Source organism: Lepidochelys olivacea, assembly GCF_965140295.1.
Source record: "Lepidochelys olivacea isolate rLepOli2 genome assembly, chromosome: 1".
Taxonomy (NCBI): Eukaryota; Metazoa; Chordata; order Testudines; family Cheloniidae; genus Lepidochelys; species Lepidochelys olivacea.
This window is the reverse complement of record NC_140411.1, coordinates 313,007,381-313,026,812: the sequence shown is the minus strand read 5'-3', so window position 1 is coordinate 313,026,812 and position 19,432 is coordinate 313,007,381. Positions and strand designations below refer to the sequence as shown.

The 19,432-nt window shown below is 37.3% G+C and overlaps 1 protein-coding gene across 5 annotated transcripts in view; it reads left to right on the top strand.

Annotated features, from left to right (window-relative positions):
- The window catches only part of POT1 (protection of telomeres 1), a 167,678-nt gene that overhangs the window by 103,135 nt on the left and 45,111 nt on the right, over positions 1-19,432 (top strand). For all 5 annotated transcript variants that reach the window (XM_084612063.1, XM_084612061.1, XM_084612062.1 and 2 more), the window contains 3 exons: positions 5,293-5,423; positions 14,281-14,571; positions 19,056-19,211. In XM_084612063.1, coding sequence (XP_084468189.1) covers positions 5,293-5,423; positions 14,281-14,571; positions 19,056-19,211 — 578 coding nt within the window. The remainder of the gene's footprint in view (positions 1-5,292; positions 5,424-14,280; positions 14,572-19,055; positions 19,212-19,432) is intronic.

Below are 19,432 nucleotides of genomic sequence, written 5' to 3'. Positions count from 1 at the left end.
TGGTAAATAGGCCTAATGGCCTGTGATGGGATATTAGATGGGGTGGGATCCGAGTTACCCAGGAAAGAATTTTCTGTAGTATCTGGCTGATGAATCTTGCCCATATGCTCAGGGTTTAGCTGATCGCCATATTTGGGGAAGGAATTTTCCTCCAGGGCAGATTGGAAGAAGCCCTGGAGGTTTTTCGCCTTCCTCTGTCGCATGGGGCACGGGTCACTTGCTGGAGGATTCTCTGCTCCTTGAAGTCTTTAAACCACGATTTGAGGACTTCAATAGCACAGATATAGGTTGAGGTTTTTTGCAGGAGTGGTGGGTGAAATTCTGTGGCCTGCGTTGTGCAGGAGGTCAGACTAGATGATCATAGTGGTCCCTTCTGACCTAAATATCTATGAATCTATGAATCTCCATTTCTGCATAGAAACGCTAATACTTATCAGCTACTTCATACATACGTGGCTTTATTTAGGCTTACATACGTGGCTTTATTTAGGCTTACAAGATGGGTGGAGATAGGGGAAATCTTACAGCCGGAGACTGTAGGGTTTTGTTTTTTCTTCTTTCTGCAGCTCTTTCAACATATTCAAGATTTGACGATTTCTTAGTGTCACAAGACTGGATAAATTCTATCACAGATTGTGGCATTGGTACTGTTGCTATATCTGACCCTGCTAGGTGAGTCTTTTAGGCCCCAATGGTATGCATCCCCAACTAAGATGTGGAGATGAAATACCTTTCTTCTGTTGATACATCATTTGTTAACTCTTATTTTATTTTATTTTTAAACGATTCCCCTCTCTGCTTCATCACTGCCACGTTTTGGGGTGCCTTAAAGCCTTCGTCAGAGGACATGTCTCATATGTTACCTTTAAAAAGAAATGGACAGAACATAGAATCGTTACCCTTGTGATGGAAATCAAGACTTTGAGTGTAAACTATGCTTCTGCCTCTGCCCCAAAGAAACTAAGACCCATCTAAGATATGAAATAAACAAACTTCTCTCCCAAAAGGTTGAGTTTGCTTTATTCTATTTCAAGCAAAACTATTGAGAATTTGGTGAGAGAGAGGACAAGACTTAAGCTTAAGGCTAATACAAATAAATAGCTGCTACTTGTTATAGTACCTACAAATTTATATATACCAATTTCAGCAGTTTTTTAATACTATGTTTAGCTGAAGAGGAAATCAGTAAAGATGCCCAAGGTAACTTTTTTAGTCAACTGTCTCTGCCACAGATCTCTGACTTGCAGAAGGAACTTATAGATGCCCCTCTAGAAATCATGGAACTGATGAGCTATACAAGAAAGGAAGGTTGGAAAGACTCCTGGTATAAGAAGGTTCCCTGTTGAATTTTACAATAGTTTTCACACCTAGATTATTGAATATGAGGCAAAGAATGAGAAAATGTACCCACCTACTGTGGAAGAAGCTGTAATTTCAGTTATCATAAACCTCGGAAAGACCTTGGACTATGTAGTAATTACAAGCCAATTTCTTTAATGAATTATAAGATTTAGCTAAAGCTCTTGTTATGCAGTTGGACAAAGTTCTCTCTCAGGTTATACATATACATTACATAGGGTTCCTTTGTAATAGACAGGGTTCAAATAATTTGCTCTGATATTATTGCCACTTCAAGAGATTCTAAAGAACCCTTTTCTGTAATTTCTTTAGATGCCAAAAAATCCATTGACCACATAGCACAGGACAATCTTTTTGAAGTATTAGCAAAATTTGGATTTGGTAGCCAATTTATTGCTTAGATTAAGCTTAGATACTCTAATCTGACTTCCAGGGTAGTTACCAACAATATTATTTTTGCCCCATTTGCATTACAGGGAGGAATATGGCAGGCCTGCCCCCTTTCTCCTCTTCTCTTTGATTTAGCTTTAGAATCTTTAGACAGTGCCATCCAAGCAAATCAACATATTCATGGTATCAGAGGAGGCCAAACATAGCACCAAATTATGCTCTGTGTGGATGATGCTCTTGTATCTAAGCCAGAGGGCACCATTCCTAACCCCCCTAACCACTATTAAAAAGTTTGGACACTTCTAAGGAAATAAAATTAATTGGGGTAAATCAGAAATCCTAGGCATTAACAAATTTGTCCACAAAGGTCTTTTCTCAAATTGGGACTTTGAATGGCAATCCTCTGACATGAAATATTTAGGAATACTGATTCACAATGATATTCAGAACTTTTCCTAAGATAAATATATAACCAGTTATCTCCCAACTGGGTAGTGATTTTGGAGATGGAATTCGTTAATCTTCAGTTTGTGGGATAAAATTAGTATATTGAGAATGAATGTCCTTCCCAGAATTCTGTATGTCCAGAGTGGTCTCCCTATTTCGATTCCTCAAATATATTTTGAGAAATTAAATAATATTTTCAGAATGCTTCTTTGGGGAGGAAGGAATTGAGGAAGTGAGGAATTTAGACTGGCTCTGAACAAATTACAACTCCCTCCATCTCTGGAATAATTTTGTTTTCCCAACTTGAAAAATTATCATATCTCCTTTTTGTTATGCCAGTCATTTTTGTGACTGTTAGAGGTGACCATGCAGACCATACCTGCTTTCAGATTGAATGAGAATTGGTATATCCTCTCCCCATTTTGGGCATTATAGGATGGAATTATTATGGGCTGGATGGCTCCTGAGCTTTCACAATAAGAACTGTGAGACAAGTTTGGTCAAACTTGGCTAGAAAGTTCTGCTTCCATCCATTCTTCCATGTAGAGATGGTTCTGTGGAGTAATCTTTCCATAAAATCGGTGGTAAAATGATGTGGAGGAATTGATGGAGCGAGGAATTATGACTTTGTCGCAGCTAATTGACAATGATAAACTTAAACCATTTGTAGATCTTCAGCAACAATTTGGCTTTCCCTGCTCTGGAGCATGGAAATATCTCCAATTAAAGCATTTACTTTCAAATGTATTTTAGACCCAATGCATTGGAAGCTCCAGAGCCTCCATAACATTTTTATTATTTTGGAGCAAATCTTCCTAGATTTACTCACCCAGTAATATCCTTTTATGATTTTCTGATGCAAAAATTCTGCCAAAGATTGACAATTTGAGAGTTGCTTGGAATAGAGATTTGGATACACAACTATCTCTGTAGCGTAATACAATTGTAGTGTAATTCTATCAAGAATTTCTGGTCTGTGGCAGGTCAAATGACTAATCTGATTTTGGATGCTAAATTGGAGCCCTCTCCCTTAAGTTTTATTCTTGGATATCTTCCTAATACATGGAGGTTACCTGGTAATAAGGTGGAGTGTTCCAATGTGTATGTTTGGTTGCTAAAACCAAAATGGAAAAGTCAGTCCCCACCATTAATCGTGTGATTAATAGCGGTTATTTTTTTTAATAGCTTGACAGCCCTATCTATCTAAATTTTAAAAATAACCTAGACAACTTGCTGATGGCTTAAGTAGTGTGTCCTAAATTCTGAGTAAGGGACTCCAAGGGGATTATATAAATCTTAACATCTGAAGTACTACAACCATTTCTGATTGAGCTCAGGAGTCTAGATTTGGTTGCTGCCAGTACACAAAATAAAACCGAGAGGGCAGAATTAACTCTTCCCCTTCAGCGTGGTTTCTGAGAGGAGACCATACCAAACGTACTGAGATGTAGGCAAGAGGGGAAAGATTTCTGTTTCCAGGCTGTAAATCTGAACTTTTTACTCCTCAAGTTAGCACTTTACCAGTATAACAACTTTTCATTGTATATGAAAGTGAGCTTTTGCAGACTCAGTTATATCAGCAAAACTGTGCTTTTACCAGCATAGCTTGTCTCACACTACTGTAGGGAAAGGAGTGTGTAATAAGTTACAATGCTAAAAGCATAGTTTCACAGGCATAAGCTGTATCCAGCTAAGACTGCATGCCAGTAGAGTATACCATTACATTTATACCAGTAAAGCACTCCAAGCGTAGACATGGCCTTAGTTTGCACAATACTTAGCAGCACCAATTAACCCAAAAACTCCTGGTGCCTTCCAAGTCTGAAAGCATAAAATGTTTCAGTTCACTTTTCCAGCAAACATTTTCAACTCCACTATAAATGTCACACTCAGTATAAATGGCAAGTAAAGTAACTAATGGAACGAGGGCTGGGGTAAAAAAATCATGAATGGGCAAGTAGGCCCACTTTTATGTACTGGTGTTTAGAAATACAATTTTTAAATGTAAGAATTTAATTTAATTTCTTCACTCTTAGGAATGCTAGTTTTGTACATTCTGGCACTGTGCACCTAGGGATAGCAATCTTCACATTCAAAGCCAATGTGCACTTCCCCCTTTTCAGGAGTCAGTACTTCAAAAATGGAAATGTTGTGTATTGTTAGTTAATGCATTGCATGTAATGATATGCTTTTCTTAAGGTCTTACTGTACATTATTAAAACCATTTTCAAAACAAAGTTTTGCGTACATAAATTCCTGGCAAAGTCGTATATCAACATAGAAATAGACTGTGATGCCATTCCTCTGCCTATTACCTATTTAAAAATTACTGATGTCCTAATGGTATTTTCAAAAGCAACCAAGCAAGTTAGGCACCTAACTCCTGAGATCAAGACAACAATTTCACCATTACTTCCTTACAGATTTCTCACTTAAAGATGTCCAACTGAGCACATGCTTTTACATTTCTGTTTAGGGAAGTCTGTAACATACATAATACACTGTTACAGTTCTAGTGAGGCAGAATAAAGGTCATATAGTCTTTGGAGTTTGACCCTGTGGCTTGTTGTGGAAGTGCAGTGTCGTTTCCTAGGTCTCCAATGCCTACCTCCCAAAACTAAATAAAATAGCAGCTTGAAAGATGATAAACTTTCAAACCACTGATATGTGCCTGCAACTCTTTTTCTTATGTCTGTGTGTGGGGTGGTAATTAATGTTTTAATTTACTCTTGACACTTGCACAGCTCTTTATCTCTTAAAGTACAGTGGAAACACTATTATTCTCACAACTCTGTGAGGTAAATAGCTATTTTCCCCATTTTGCAGATGAGGAAACTGAGACTTGTGAAGATGTAACATTCTCCAAACCCTACAGTGGGCCCATGGCAGAACAACAGAATGTGGGAGTTTCTGACTCAGAGCTCTTTGCACAAGCAACCATACCGGTTTTCAGCTATTCTAACAGCTTACATAGCATATGATGGGACAAATTTTCTTATTAGCATTACTCCTTTGATTTATGTGTTAATCCAAATATGAATATATTAATACTAAAATGTCATTAAGTCCTATTATACATTTTTTTATATTTTACAGATTATTGTTCTGTTGTAACAATTGTGGACCAATCAAATGTGAAATTAACATGCACACTTTTTAATGGAAATCTAGATGCCCTTCCAAAAATCTACAAAATTGGAGATATTGTTCGATTTCATAGAATAAAGGTACGTTGTTTTTAATACATTTGGGTTTTTTTCGGGGGGCGGTGGGAGGCATCAGCAGCGTGGGAATAACTTCATTCATATTGTAAAAGCCCGATGCGGGACAAAGACGTTCACTAGTTTATGAACCAAGACTAAATTGATTTCAAAAACTACTACTAATAATTAATAGGCATACTGTTGGTAGTTTTTATATTAAGAAAGTTAGAGGTAATCCTGGGAATTCCAGAACAGTGAGCCTTATTTGAGGACTAGGTAAACTAAATGAATAAAATTATTAAAGATAGCTAGAGAATTCATATGTGAACAGAATATGATAGGAATAAGCCACCACGGATTGTGTAAACAAAAACCATGCCTCTTCAAACTATTAGAATTATTTGAGCTAGTTACCTTGAATGTCACCCCAACCCTGGGGCATGCTAGATCAATCTGGAGGCTGCTCTAAAGTCAACTAGCTAGCCATAGTCCTCTATAAAATGATGGCAGTGGAAACCCTCTAGCCGTTTTTATGTATTGGCACACGTGCACTGTAAAAATCTACATATTCTTAAATACTGTTCTCAATTTGGGTCTCCCAAAGATTTAGTGAGTACCATGCACCACCTTGGGTAAAATTCAACAGACTGAGACCAACATTACATCAATAGTTTTATCTGTAGCTCTGAGCCAAAAATAAATAAAAGAAACAAAACCTAGAAACTTTTTTTGAAAAATGTCTGTTATGGGGTGTTTACAACTCCACAATCTCTGTCTTAAATGACCCGAAATTGAGTCACTAAGCCAATTCTGCACCCTTCTAAGGCACACCATATTTCAAAGGAAGCTGACTAAGCATGCCAATTTAAGAGGCCGTAGAAAGTTGCCCTTTAGACCAAAGTCGTGACATACCCTTTATTATAGTGGTGCTACTGCACCACGATAATAATTAAAACAGGTATTGGCAAGGCCCTGTGGGTCAGAGCTAATAGTGTAATGGGGAAAAAGAGTTCAGTTGGGATTAGTCTAAATACAGAATCACTTGATTTGCTCAATGTTTCAGGAAATGAAAATTGCAAGCATCTTGATAACAGGATTGAAAAATTGTTTTGCATAATTATATTTCTGTTAATATTTCTTGTAATTTTATGATTTAAGCTAATACTTAATGAATTACTACAAATATACCTGTGCCTTCTACTGCATCAATTACTACAGATATACCTGTACCTCTTACTACTGTGGGCGGAACACAGTGGAGGGAAGGAAGTTTAGCTTTCTCCCTAACAGTGGAAGCACACGGTCTCAAAATGTTGTGTTCTATCAACACCGTACATATTGTACTCCCCTTTTGACCTTATGTTACACACACTAAACTACATTAAACGAATGTTGAGGTTACAAGTCCAGCGCTCAAAACGTTAGGAAATACCAGAATTGAGGTTGCCCATGCAACATTAATTTGGCCCTCTTGTGGGTATGTATTATGATACAGTCTTTAATTACATGATAATGTGACATTTCAGGATGCAATCCAGACCAGTGAGGGGCTGTGTCACCCGTGCCCTGCAACCTAGGATGCCTAACAATGCTTCACTGTTGTAGCTTCCACCTGGGCAGCTCGCAAACAGCACGCAGATAACACCCTGAGTGATTGTGTATAGCTGCAGCCTGCTAGCCACACTCCAGTCACAATCTGGCTTCCACCAGCCTGGGTTACCACATGCAGGATGATGCCAACACACTCCCAGTCATGAATTTCCCCCCAAAAGTGTGTTTAGCACTGTCCAACCCTCTCTTGGGCAGTCCAGATATATTAGGTCCATTGCCTCTCTAAGGAGATCAAGATACAACAGGTTGCCACCTCAAATGGGGTTACACATACAGTTCATAACCCTGAATTAGTTTTGATTAAAGAATAAAACAAGTTTATGTAACTACAAATAGATAAGTTTTAAATGAGTACAAGTATTTAGGCATTAAAGTCAAAAATGGTTACAAGAAAAATAAAAATAAAAGCTTCTTACTACTAAACTTAACAAATTAGACTTGGTCAAGATGAAATTCTTACCACATGTTTTCAGTAGCATTGCTGACCAAATTTCTGGTCAGGATCTTCTCCCAAGTTCCAACGGCTGTTTTTTCTTTTGTCATCTTAAGTCATGAGAGAGAGGTGGATAGGGAGAGATAACTTGGGGTATTTTTGTCCCTCAATTTTATAGTTCAGTCACCCTTTCAAAATGTATTTTCTTGAGATAAATTTTTTTCCAGCTGAGAGCAAAGAGACTTGGAGTCTGGTGGGAAAGTGGCTTCATTCTGTCTCTTTTTACCAGTGCATATGGAAATGCACATTTTCTTTGTCTTGGTTCTTCCCTCTTTCACTGTCTGAGGAGTATATTTTCAGCGTATATGCAAATTGAGGTACACACACATTTCTTTGTTTAATACAGGCCTTCTTGACCAGTTCTACCTAACTGGGGCTATGTGAGTTTGAATATGTGCCTTTAGCATCATGGGGCGGGGGATTTCATAACTGTACACACAAGGTTGCTACAAACATTGCACTATAATATTATTGACCAGTCAGTTATTAGGTTTCAAATGATACCTCACAAGGCATATTTTGTACAAAGATTTTTACAGTAATATGTAGAGTGGAAAACTTGACCAAATTTAGGTGCTTTTTCAAGGAATGGCAAAAAGCACATCCCCAGCATGAGGAAAACTCTCCCCTGCCAAATTTCAAGCCCTTGCTTCATGCATGGGAGTACTAGAGCGACTCAACTAAACAGTTGTAAGAATTTTTTATAATATTGGCAAAACGGTATATATTCTCCCAAACTCATTCAAAGAAACAACCAAACCATTTTGGCTGAAACTTGAAAAATATTCAGCCTGAGGCACACATTTGGCATGGAAGTAATTCAGTCCAAATGGCTAAAGTCTGACAAAATTATAAGGAACTTGAACACAGGATCTTAATATGGGATGTGTCAGGCAACCTTAACTGTGGACAGTGTGACCAGGTATGCCTATAACTAGGGATTGTTGTTTCTGGTACATCTGTTTTCTGTTAGCGTGTTACCGGAAATCCTCTTTAGTGTTATTTTGCCAAGTCTTTCACAATTTTAAAATATTCCAAATTGTTTCTTAACTACAGTATTATCAGAGAAATGTGTGCTGTGTCTGTCTGTCTTTTAGGGTTGTCTCTTCAATAGAATGTTGTTTGCAGTGTTGTTGTAGCCATGCTGGTCCCAGAATATTAGAGACACAAGGTGGGTGAGGTAATACCTTTTATTGGACCAACTTCCGCTGGTATTTCCCTCCCTCCCCCACACTGTTCCTCACACGTTCTTGTCAACTGCTGGAAATGGCCCACCTTGATTATCGCTACAAAAGGTTCCCTCCGCCGCCGCCCCCCCCCCCCCGCTCTCCTGATGGTAATAGCTCACCTTACCTGATCACTCTCGTTACAGTGTGTATGGTAACCCCCATTGTTTCATGTTCTCTATGTATACAAATCTCCCCACTGTATTTTCCACTGAATGCATCCGATGAAGTGAGCTGTAGCTCACGAAAGCTTATGCTCAAATAAATTTGTTAGTCTCTAAGGTGCCACAAGTACTCCTTTTCTTTTCATAGAATATCAGGGTTGCTGTATAACTGTAATAAGTAGGTGGTTCTTCACCTCCACAACGTTCAATCAGGCAAAGGAATTAAAGCATAGTTCATCCACAATACTACTTTCATCCTTGAGTTTAAAACAAAACAAAAACAAATGGTGTTGGGCTTTTTGGAATTGTAACACAAGAAAATGCAATACTGGCTTAAACCAATTTCTAGCTATTTAGGATTAGCATAAGACCTTCATGGAGGGGGTGATTATCCCACATCCACCTACTGCATGTTTCCTTAACCTTCCTCTGAAGCATGTTGAGCTGGCTACTCTCTGAGACAGAATAATGGACAGACCACAGGTTTGATCCAGCATGGCTGTTCTTCATGTTACTCTGTCCTGACTTGGTGGGACCATCGCAAAAGTTAAGAGTAGTTTAGTGTCAATACTTTTTTCATCCTTAATCCTCTACTGAGACTTCCAATAAGGATGCCAACAGTCATGATGGCACTGTTTGTGACTTTTTGTGTGTTTGGTGTGGACATCTGTCCCCTAGGACCTGGACTGAGGCCACCACATTTATAGCACAATACCATGAAGGGGACTAAGTGCCATAGTGGTGTAATGCATTTGCCTTAGATGCAAATCCTATTTAGTGTTTGTACACTTTTGAAACAAATGCACACTCACAAGCTTGAAACTATCCACCCAGATCAGCAATTTCTGTACAATAGTTGGTGTTGGCTACTTGATAAATAAGTGCATTGGCAAAACTGTATGGAGAAGCTTGCACAGCATAATGTCCAAATTGTGTCTTTTTAAATGTGTCCTATTTTAGAAGCTGGTGGATATTCTCTTCAAATCATTACAGCTGCTTGTAGTAATTTATTTTTGTTAGCATTCTGTTTAAATATATGCACAAAGATTTAATTAACATTGGGAACACAACGTATATACTGAAATATTATATGTTACTTCTCTCTTCCATTACCACCTGCCTTCTTATATGGCCTCAATTATTATGCAGCTATTAGGATAAGGGAATTAAAATAGTAAAACCCAAATATAAGAGAGAGCATATGATCAGGATACCATATTATTAAAACTAGTTTAAATTGTGGATTAGTACACTTAAAGGAATGTGACAAAACATTTACAAAATATAAGGTAATGTTCCAGAAGACATTATTTTGGGAAGGAAAATGTTTTCATAAAAGTAGCTGTCACAGGCATCAATCCTCTATCTCAGGAATAATCTGAAAATCTGATTGAGCTGGTCAAGGTTCGATCACTTGGCAAATTTAGAATAGTAAAAGTTAACTAAGTTGCGTATAATAATTTTAAGATGCTAAAGCAAATTATAACTTTACTATTTTGCCAATGCCTTATAGCAACATTTAGTGTATTCTTTGCCTGGTTTCAGTTTAAGAAGGAATTCCTCAGAGAAGACTATCTACAGTGAAATATTTTTCTATTTAAGAAACAAACCCTTTGTCTTGAAACTACCAGACATTCTTTTGAGAAATATGTAAATTATGATCAAGCCTTTGAACTTGTGGCATCCAGGTTTGAAAAAGCTGTCTTCGATTCCTAATCCAGCTGGAAATCAACTTTCAGATTTAGTTTAGATTCTTCTTACTGTAGCAGTTATAAACTAGCTTTATGTTGTCTTTGTGAGGCATTTTGATGATCTATGACAGCAGTAGTTTTGTAAAGTCTCTTACGTTGCTCTTGCCTTTATAATTTAACTATCAGTTTTGATGGAAAATTACCTCAAAATTATCCCAGTCTAATATTCAATTTATTATCACACTTTCCCTTCCATTGAACTAGATAGATAATGTTTTTTTGAATCCAGATGTATTTGGCTTTTTAAAATCTATTCATGAAGCTTTGGAGATTAGCAACTGTTGTGTAAATATATTCCGGGTGAAATCCTGTCCTATTGAAGTATATGGGCGTTTATCTTTGACTTCAGTGGGGTCAGGATTTCACACTCAATTCTTCAGGTTTAAAATCACTTATCCAGAAGCTCCCTTAAACCATAAGTGAAGGTAGTTGCTTGCCATTGCAAGCATGGTCCACACCATCTGTGTCGTTGTATTTTTTTTTTCCCCCAGTAGATGTTTTGCTACAGTGATAATTATTTATTCCAGAGAGTATCTGTCTTGCTGCCAGCCAAGATTCCAGGAATAATAAAAAGCATTTCTTGTAGGAAAAGGTTGTCATCTTTTACTAAATTCACAGGTTAGCTTTATCTACATTTAATTAAAACTAAAATTAGTTTAAACATAGCTATTTTATAGTGTAGCATTGCTTACCATGGTTTGAGAGCTATTCACTGTGCTTTAACAAGCCACATTTGATGGAACTCTGTCCATGAATTTTCTTTAGATTACACTCCACTTATTTAGTCACAGTCCTTTGCAATGGGCAAGCCAAGAACATTCTCCCTCTATATCATCTGTTCCTTGGTTCTGATGTTCTCAGCTAGGTCATTTTTTTTTTCTTTGTAACCTCTGCTCTATGTACTTTTCTGTTCAAATTGTCATTTGCTAAATAGTACCATGCATAATTTACCTTATGAACAGCTTTGAGACCTGTGAGTGGCTTCCTCACTTACCCAAACTTAAGGAATTTCACAGAAAAAACTCTTCACTTCAAGGTCATTTGTTAATGTCCTCCATCATGCTTTTTGAGGTCTACTCTCTTATGTTTCATTTCCTTTACTGCTTAATTACTGTACTTAACTGTGTTTGTCTCTGATTTCAATTGTAATAAACTAAGGTTACTCATAGAGACCGTAGGAGCATGGCACACACAAACAGAGCCCATAAGAAAGGAGCATGAAATCAAGGCTATAGTCAGCGAAAATAGTCTAAATTGAAGGGATAGATGAAAGCTCAAAGGATTCCACATGAGCCAGTATAGTTTCCTGTCTTACTTACACAGGAAGTTAAGAGCTTCATAAACTTCTCTCTCTTAGGTCTAGTGGTGAGTTTTCAGTCTGTAAGTTGCTGAGATACTATGGCAATGGGTACTTGATAAATTATTGAACAAATAAATGGGAAATAAAAGCAAATCATCTGTGAGAGGGATTCATTTGAAATGCCACATAAAATATTTGATGATATAGCTGAAATCTTTTTGATCATAGATAAATGAATAAAACTGAAGAAAGAAGGCTTTCCTTTTCCCTCAGTGCTGCATAGTTTTGTGCATAGTATAGAATATATTGCCAGTGTCAGCAGCAGAGCTAAAGGCTATTCATTTATCATGGGTCTATGCTGTTTATAATAGAAGTTTTCTTTTTTTGCATTGAGGTGGGAGTTAGGAGACAGAGTTGATTCACTTCAAAAGAATTATGAAAAATGCATACATTCCAGATTTATATCTTTTGTTTTTCTGTTGTTGGTTTGTTTGTTTTTTTTTTTGGTTGGTTGGTTTTAGCTAAAGGTCAAAAGATTAAAATTTATAACATTATCTTTAGGAAAAGCTACCTCATGAAATGCTGCTTACTTTATCTGTCGGGTCTAGAGAATATATAAGTGCATGTAAGGTTGGATTTTATCCTAGAAATGATACTTAAGGCATTTATAATTGTAGACAAAGTAGCAAGGATTAAGGGACTTCCTGATATCAAGCCCTCTTTAGCTGCTTTGTTTACAAATTGATAATGTTTATTTATTTATTTGTATATTTATGTTACAAATTATGCTCTGGAAATGTTGGCAAATTCTTGATTAAGTCTCCTGCTGTTTAGAGCAGTTTTGTAGTACAGGTTCTTTTGGGTTTGTGCTATTTTCTAAATTGCTAAAGTATTTAATTGGCCTGAAAACAGGGCACTGGGAACCCTGTACTGATCATTTTACAGCATGGCTAAGATCTAGGATGTAGAAATGGCAAAATTATTCAGATGAGTTATTCTGAACAATTACTACCTTTTGATAGCCAACTCTTAAATTATGTAGGGCTGGATTACCCACTTGGCGAAGTGGGCCAGTGCCTAGAGCTCCTGTTAATGGATCATATCATGTATGTGAGCATGTCCTATTGACATCACATAGAGACAGGAAAATATGAGGAGCAGACTGTCTGCTGCTTGAGGGAACACTTCAGGATTTGAGCTTTCCAGAATGCATTGGATAGTGGCAAGCATAAGTTAAATCAGTCATCTGGCAGGCAGGTGTCCATTGCAGGAAGAAGAATATTTGGGACTCAGAACTCCCATTAAGGTAAGTTACATGCATGAATCAAGGGGGAAATTGATCTATTTATTGTGTTGTCATAAGAGTAGAAGTGTAGCTCACAGAATTGGTGTATTTTATTATTGAGGAACCGAAGGGGCAATGTTCAACAATCTACTTTATTAGCTGGCAGTGTGGTCTAGTGTATAAGGAGCTGGACTTGGAATCATGATACTGGGGCTCTATCAGTGGTCTGCTTAGTAACCTGTGGCAAGCCATAAGAAAATAAGAACAGCCCTATTGAGCCCACTAGTCTGTCTTCCGACAGTGCCCAGTGACAGATGCTTCAAAGCTAATGAACAGAACACAGCATCCAATGAAGTGAGCTGTTGCTCACGAAAGCTTATGCTCAAATAAATTGGTTAGTCTCTAAGGTGCCACAAGTACTCCTTTTCTTTTTGCGGATACAGACTAACACGGCTGCTACTCTGAAACTAACAATTATTGAGTGATCCATTGCCTGTTGTTCAGTTCCAGCTTCTGGCAGTCAAAGGTTTATGGACACCCAGAGCATGGGGTTGCATCCCTGACCAACTTGGCTAATAACCGTTGATGGAGCTATCTTCCATGAACTTATCTAATTTTTTTTAACCCAGTTATACTTTTGACCTTCACCTCACCCTGTGCCTCTGTTTCCTCATCTGTAAAGGGTAGTAGGGCAGATGCTTACCTCCATTTGGAAAGCACTTTGAGGTCGATGAATGAAAAGCTTTATATGGGAGCTAATTATTTTTATAATTTATTTACATATGCATTTTGGATCCTGCCAGTACAGGAATTATTGGTGTTAGGTTGCATTTTCTGTTGCTTGTCTGGTTGGTTTTCTGGGTGTATTCATTTGTTTTGGTGTTTTTTCATTTGGTTCCTCCCTCCATATGTGTTCTTATTTTGTAGGACTAATACATTTTAAAGAGCAATAACAGGCAACAATCATTTTTATGCATATAAAATATTGAATTTTGTATACATTTTCATGCACTGTAGTCAATATTTTTTTCTTCCTGTTTTTGTGTTGTAGATCAGGGAATACAATGAACAGATGCAGGGGATTACTGGTATTGGCTTTGCATCCTTGACATTTGATGGAACCGTAGGAGCACCGATAGTGCCTCGAACCTCTAGTAAATCGTACTCTTTCACAGAAGAAGAACAGAAAACAATAGAAGAACTACGTATGTGGGCAGCTAGTAATCTTTCAGTCTGTGGGCCAACAGCAAAATTGTCTGGTGTCCAGCCAATGCTGTTTTTTGACCTTACTTGCCAACTTGTAGGGAAAGCAGAAGTGGATGGATCTTCCTTTCTTCTCAAGGTGGATTTTTAAACAATTTTAAATAATTTAAATAATTGTTACAGATTCTTATTTCAAGGCTTTATGTTTCAGGGTTTTAATGATTTCACTCAATCTTATATTTAAATAATGTTATATAGGAGTCTTTTCGACATCTAAGGATTATTTTAATAAATATATGATCCTCAGCCAGTTCACTTTCATACAAATTCATTTGTCTTTAAAGACATTCAGCTCACCTATTCCTCTAGAATTATTCACAAATATTTGTGTGACAAGGTACGTGTTCAGAATAGGATTTCACAAGCATTTGTAGTTTGAAATTACAGAATTTCTTAATGCTGAAAAAATGATATTGTCTGTTTTAAGTTTCTACATTGTGGCTAGTTAAATAACAGACTTCTTTTATGTACACTTCTCTGTATTATGTTTCATTAGAACAGAAGCAGGATATAATTTAATGCACTATGTAGCATTGTTTAGCGTATGGATGGATGGATTGAGTATGTTATCTTTTTGAGGTATTTGAGTTAGCCTTTATTAGTTATGCCTAAATTCTTTACAGAATCAGTGCTTGAGTAAAGAAACAAAATACAGTGTGTCACGCTGTTTGAAAGCACTTTCAGGGAATTAATACTTAACATCAGCTAAGTGAAAAGGGATCTGTGTGTGTAATTTTCCTGAATTAGAAACAGCAACAGTGGACTGATTTTATCCTGAAACCCCTCCATGAGTTCACTGTTAACAAATAAGAGACAGTCTGATGTTTTCCATCTGAGTATTTCTGCTTTTATGTGTAGTAAAGCCAAGAAACAATTATCTGAAGCCATGTTTTAGTATTTTTAGATAGGCAGAAAATAGTGCATTATTCCTTCATTTAAGCAGCATAGGTGTTCTCATGAAGAACATTGTTTACATGACATAAAAAGGAATGTTATTTAAACTACATCCTGCAACATGCCCTACAGCTGTTACAAACATTTTAATTCAAACAAACCCATGTAAAATGGATGTCAAAGAAGGACTAATAAAATGATTTAAGTACTTTATGAACTGGAGGTAAAACGTTCATAGTTCATTACCTCAATGAGCACACGTTCGTGCTGTGAGATCCTTTTGTAAGGACACAGGCAAGTAATTTATTAAATTGTTTATCTTTCATTGCTTTTTGTTTATTTTAAGTTCCATAGACTTGCATTTGTGTCAGTTTTATATAAGCAAAAGAACAACTGGGAGAGGGGGAAATAAAGGCTTGACTTGTGAAGCATGTTAGATCAATTTATTTGTACTAGTAACCTTGACAGTGTCATTTTTGTAGGAGTAGCATAAAGATATTACCACATAAAACTGCATTTAAATATAGCAGTTAGACAAATTCAGAAATGCTAATTTTGGGGTTAATATTGTTATGGCATTGTTAATGCACTCCTTGGTGCCTATGTGCTAAAGTCTATCTGATTCTCTGTCAGACATTGATCTTGCTATAAGCAAGGCTCATACTTTTGGCAGGGTCTTGGCTAGCCTGTGCTGAATTGCTAAAAGGTAGTGTCCATGCCACCACCATTTCATATAGTTCAGATGGTGCTCTTGATTAAGTCTTTGTTCTTATGATTTAAAGCAATGATTAATTTGACTATTTATAATTTTCTGCAGACCAGCTGCTCAATGAATAAGTATGTGAAGGTAGTCATCACTGTGGTGGCCTAACAGACCTTTTGATGTTCTCTCAGAGAAACCATCAAACCTACTTCCAGGGCTTTGTGCGTAGCCAATAGTATTTGTTTAACCAGTTTTTGATATTGTATTTGTTGCACAGAACTAATAAACCAAATGACCAGTAGCAGTGCTGTGCAAAAAAATGAGCAAAGAGCAATTGGCAAGTGCTTACCAACTGCTCTGAGAATTTTCTGTTTAAATTGGGGATACTCAAATCCTCACACTGGAGAAAAGCTATCAGAAGCAGGTGATGAAGAAGGAAAAATAAAACTGAATTTTTAATGCATAAACAAGATGAAGTTTACAAGATTAAAAGACTTATCACTTCCTTCATTAAATTGCCTCTGCCCACCTCTATCATAAGAATAGCGTGCCTTGCCGTGGAACCATTCAAAGCTGTAAAGCAACTAAGGGATGCATGGATGTTTCCTACTGCAGCGTTTTGTATCCATGAGTATAAAAGGCCTCCACCCCAAGCTGTCCCTGTCTTTCCATCAGCTGTGAAGGACCAGTTCCTTTTTCCTGCACAGGTTTGATTTAGTTAGCGTACTAAATAACCTTTTTAGCCTTTTAAATAGCCTAATGTTCAAATTTTTGGTTCATAGTGTAACAGGAGTTGGTCCCTGCGGTAGCAGAAATGGAGAAATGGACAGGTCTTTAAAGAAAAAGTGTCAGTGGCTTCTTGTTCTAGCAAAATATTGGTTCCATCTACTCATTCCCAGTGTTTCAACTGCTTAAGAAGGAAGCTTGAGCTTCATTCACATCTATGAAAGTAGAGAAGGAACCACAGATTAAAGACCTTTCTTGGAAGAGGCCTTAGTGGCTAATGGGTATGAAAAGGGATATCCTTAAAAGGAATCCATAGGTCCTTCAAGTTTCTCCAGCTATCAAAAATTAAATTAAATAGTTGTCCTTAGATCTGACTGGGGAATAAGCTCTTTGGATCAGAGTTTATCAATTCCCTCTTTTGAGTGTTGGACTACAGAGGAGTTCCAAATACAGCCAGGTGGAAAATGGGGGGGGGGGGGAATTTTATCAAAATCCACACACACTGCTGCTTTTTCTGTCAATTGACCAGCTCTACTCCTGAGACCAACCGTAAAAGAAATCCTTGGTGCCTTAGTCCACTTCTTTAAAGTACAAAAATACTGGCAACTTTTTAATAGGTCAGGTAATTTAGGCACCAATATGCAAAATCAGGTAAGACGTTGGATCCAAAGTTGGTTCCAGTTATGCCCGGGTGCAGTTGTCTGTGGAAGTTGGAACTTCTTAGGATCCATGGCAGCAAGTTCCTTTTCCTGCTCTGGGTCCTCAATGTGGGTGGCTTTCTTCTTTTGTCTGCTTTGTAAGGTTGAGCACATGTGTTTTCTCTAGCTTTTTTGCACATGACTTGTATTTCTTGTAAATGCTTCTCTTGAGGGCCCTCCAAACAGGAGATATCTTTCCATCTAAGTTACAGGAAGTAGACAAAAAGGGAAAAGTCTTGTCTTTTCTTTTGCAGATTACCTCTACAGATGCTAACTCTTGGGAAAACATGCTTTAGCACCATGTATTGAGAACTGTCTAGAAAACAGCGTCCATTGGGGTTGTAAACGTGTCTCCTTGTAGATCCAACATTTAATTGTTATGGCCCCATCTACCCTTAGTTTCTTTCCTACACTGTAAACAGCAGCTTTCTGAACCATTATTTTATTACAACCATTATTGTCTACTTTGGTAATAACCTTGCCACTTTATTTCATAGGGTATAAATTGTAGTTTTAAGAAGCTAGTAACTGCTAATAGTTTAGCCTTTAATTTAGGTCTCTGTTGTTGTGATGCCCTAGACTGGTTATTTGCTCTGTTGCCAATTATCCCCATGTGGACCTACATACAAAATACCAGATTATCATGATATATATATATATATATATATATACACATGATATATATCAAATGACAATAAAATGTCCATAATGAACCACCGCACCAGATACCTTCAGCCCTGGGAGAAAACAACTCTTTTTAGAGAGTTCCTAGCATGTACTCACTTTTCCTTCTTTGGTCTGCCTTCCACAGCAGTAGTAGCAAAAACGTCTATTGACAGAGAGGAATCTTTGAAAGGCCAGCTAAACACCAGTGGGTGCATCTCCTCCAACTAAGTACCATGAGAGAACCCACCAAAAGATTTCCAGGGCTGGGTTCTTAAGTCCAGGTACAATTTTTATGCTTGAGAGAAGTTTTTTTCCTTCTCCCAGTCCACCTGCCTGATAAGCATCCTAGAAAATCAAGTCCATGTTAATAAGAGGGCCAAATTGTCTCTAGACATTCCGTCAAGCAGTCTTTGTGTCACATACTACACCAGATCTGTGGCACTTCCCCTTACTCTCCACCACTACTACTTGGTTTTTAAATTTGGCTTTTCTTAAGGTGGTGTTCAGGCCAAGATGTTAAATTTACCTTTTGAAGGACTGGGCTTGTTCATCATAAAGACCGACAAAGTTTGGAGAGGGGAAAAAAAAGTAGTGAATACCAATTTAGAGTATGTGTAGCATAAAAAAATATATAGGGGCTGTGATCGACACTACTTAAACTTGAAAAATTGCTGCTGAACCAAGTGAGTGTTTTTCTTAGTTAAGGAGGAAAGTAACTTTAGTAACTATTTTGACTCACAATATTTAATCATGTGAAGGTAAGTAGTTACATATGTTTGTAACAATTTAATCTAAAGTAATCAACCTTTTAAACCTTTTATTTTGCACATTAAAAGTATTAAAAGGGATTGTTGAAATAATTTCTTTTCATGGCAGGTATGGGATGGTACAATATGTCCCTACCCATCTTGGAAGGTGCTTGTGGAAGAAAGTGACCTTGAGGGAGATAAAGTTCTTATCCATCAGCTGAGAAATCTGATTGTAGACATTCTAGTTTACGATAACCATGTGAAACTGGCAAAATCACTGAAGGTAACAGAGAAGTCAGTATTTTTAACTTTAATTTTACTGGATTTTTTGTTGTTGTTTTTTTGTTTTGGATTCATTTCAAGAAAGCTAGCTATCCACTTCTACATGTGATGATTTTGTTTCCAATGTGCTTTTTATCCTTTACGATCTTTCCTGTACACGCTATTTTAGTGCAGATCACCTTCAGCAGGTGTGAAACAGCCTCATTACCTTAAAATCACTAT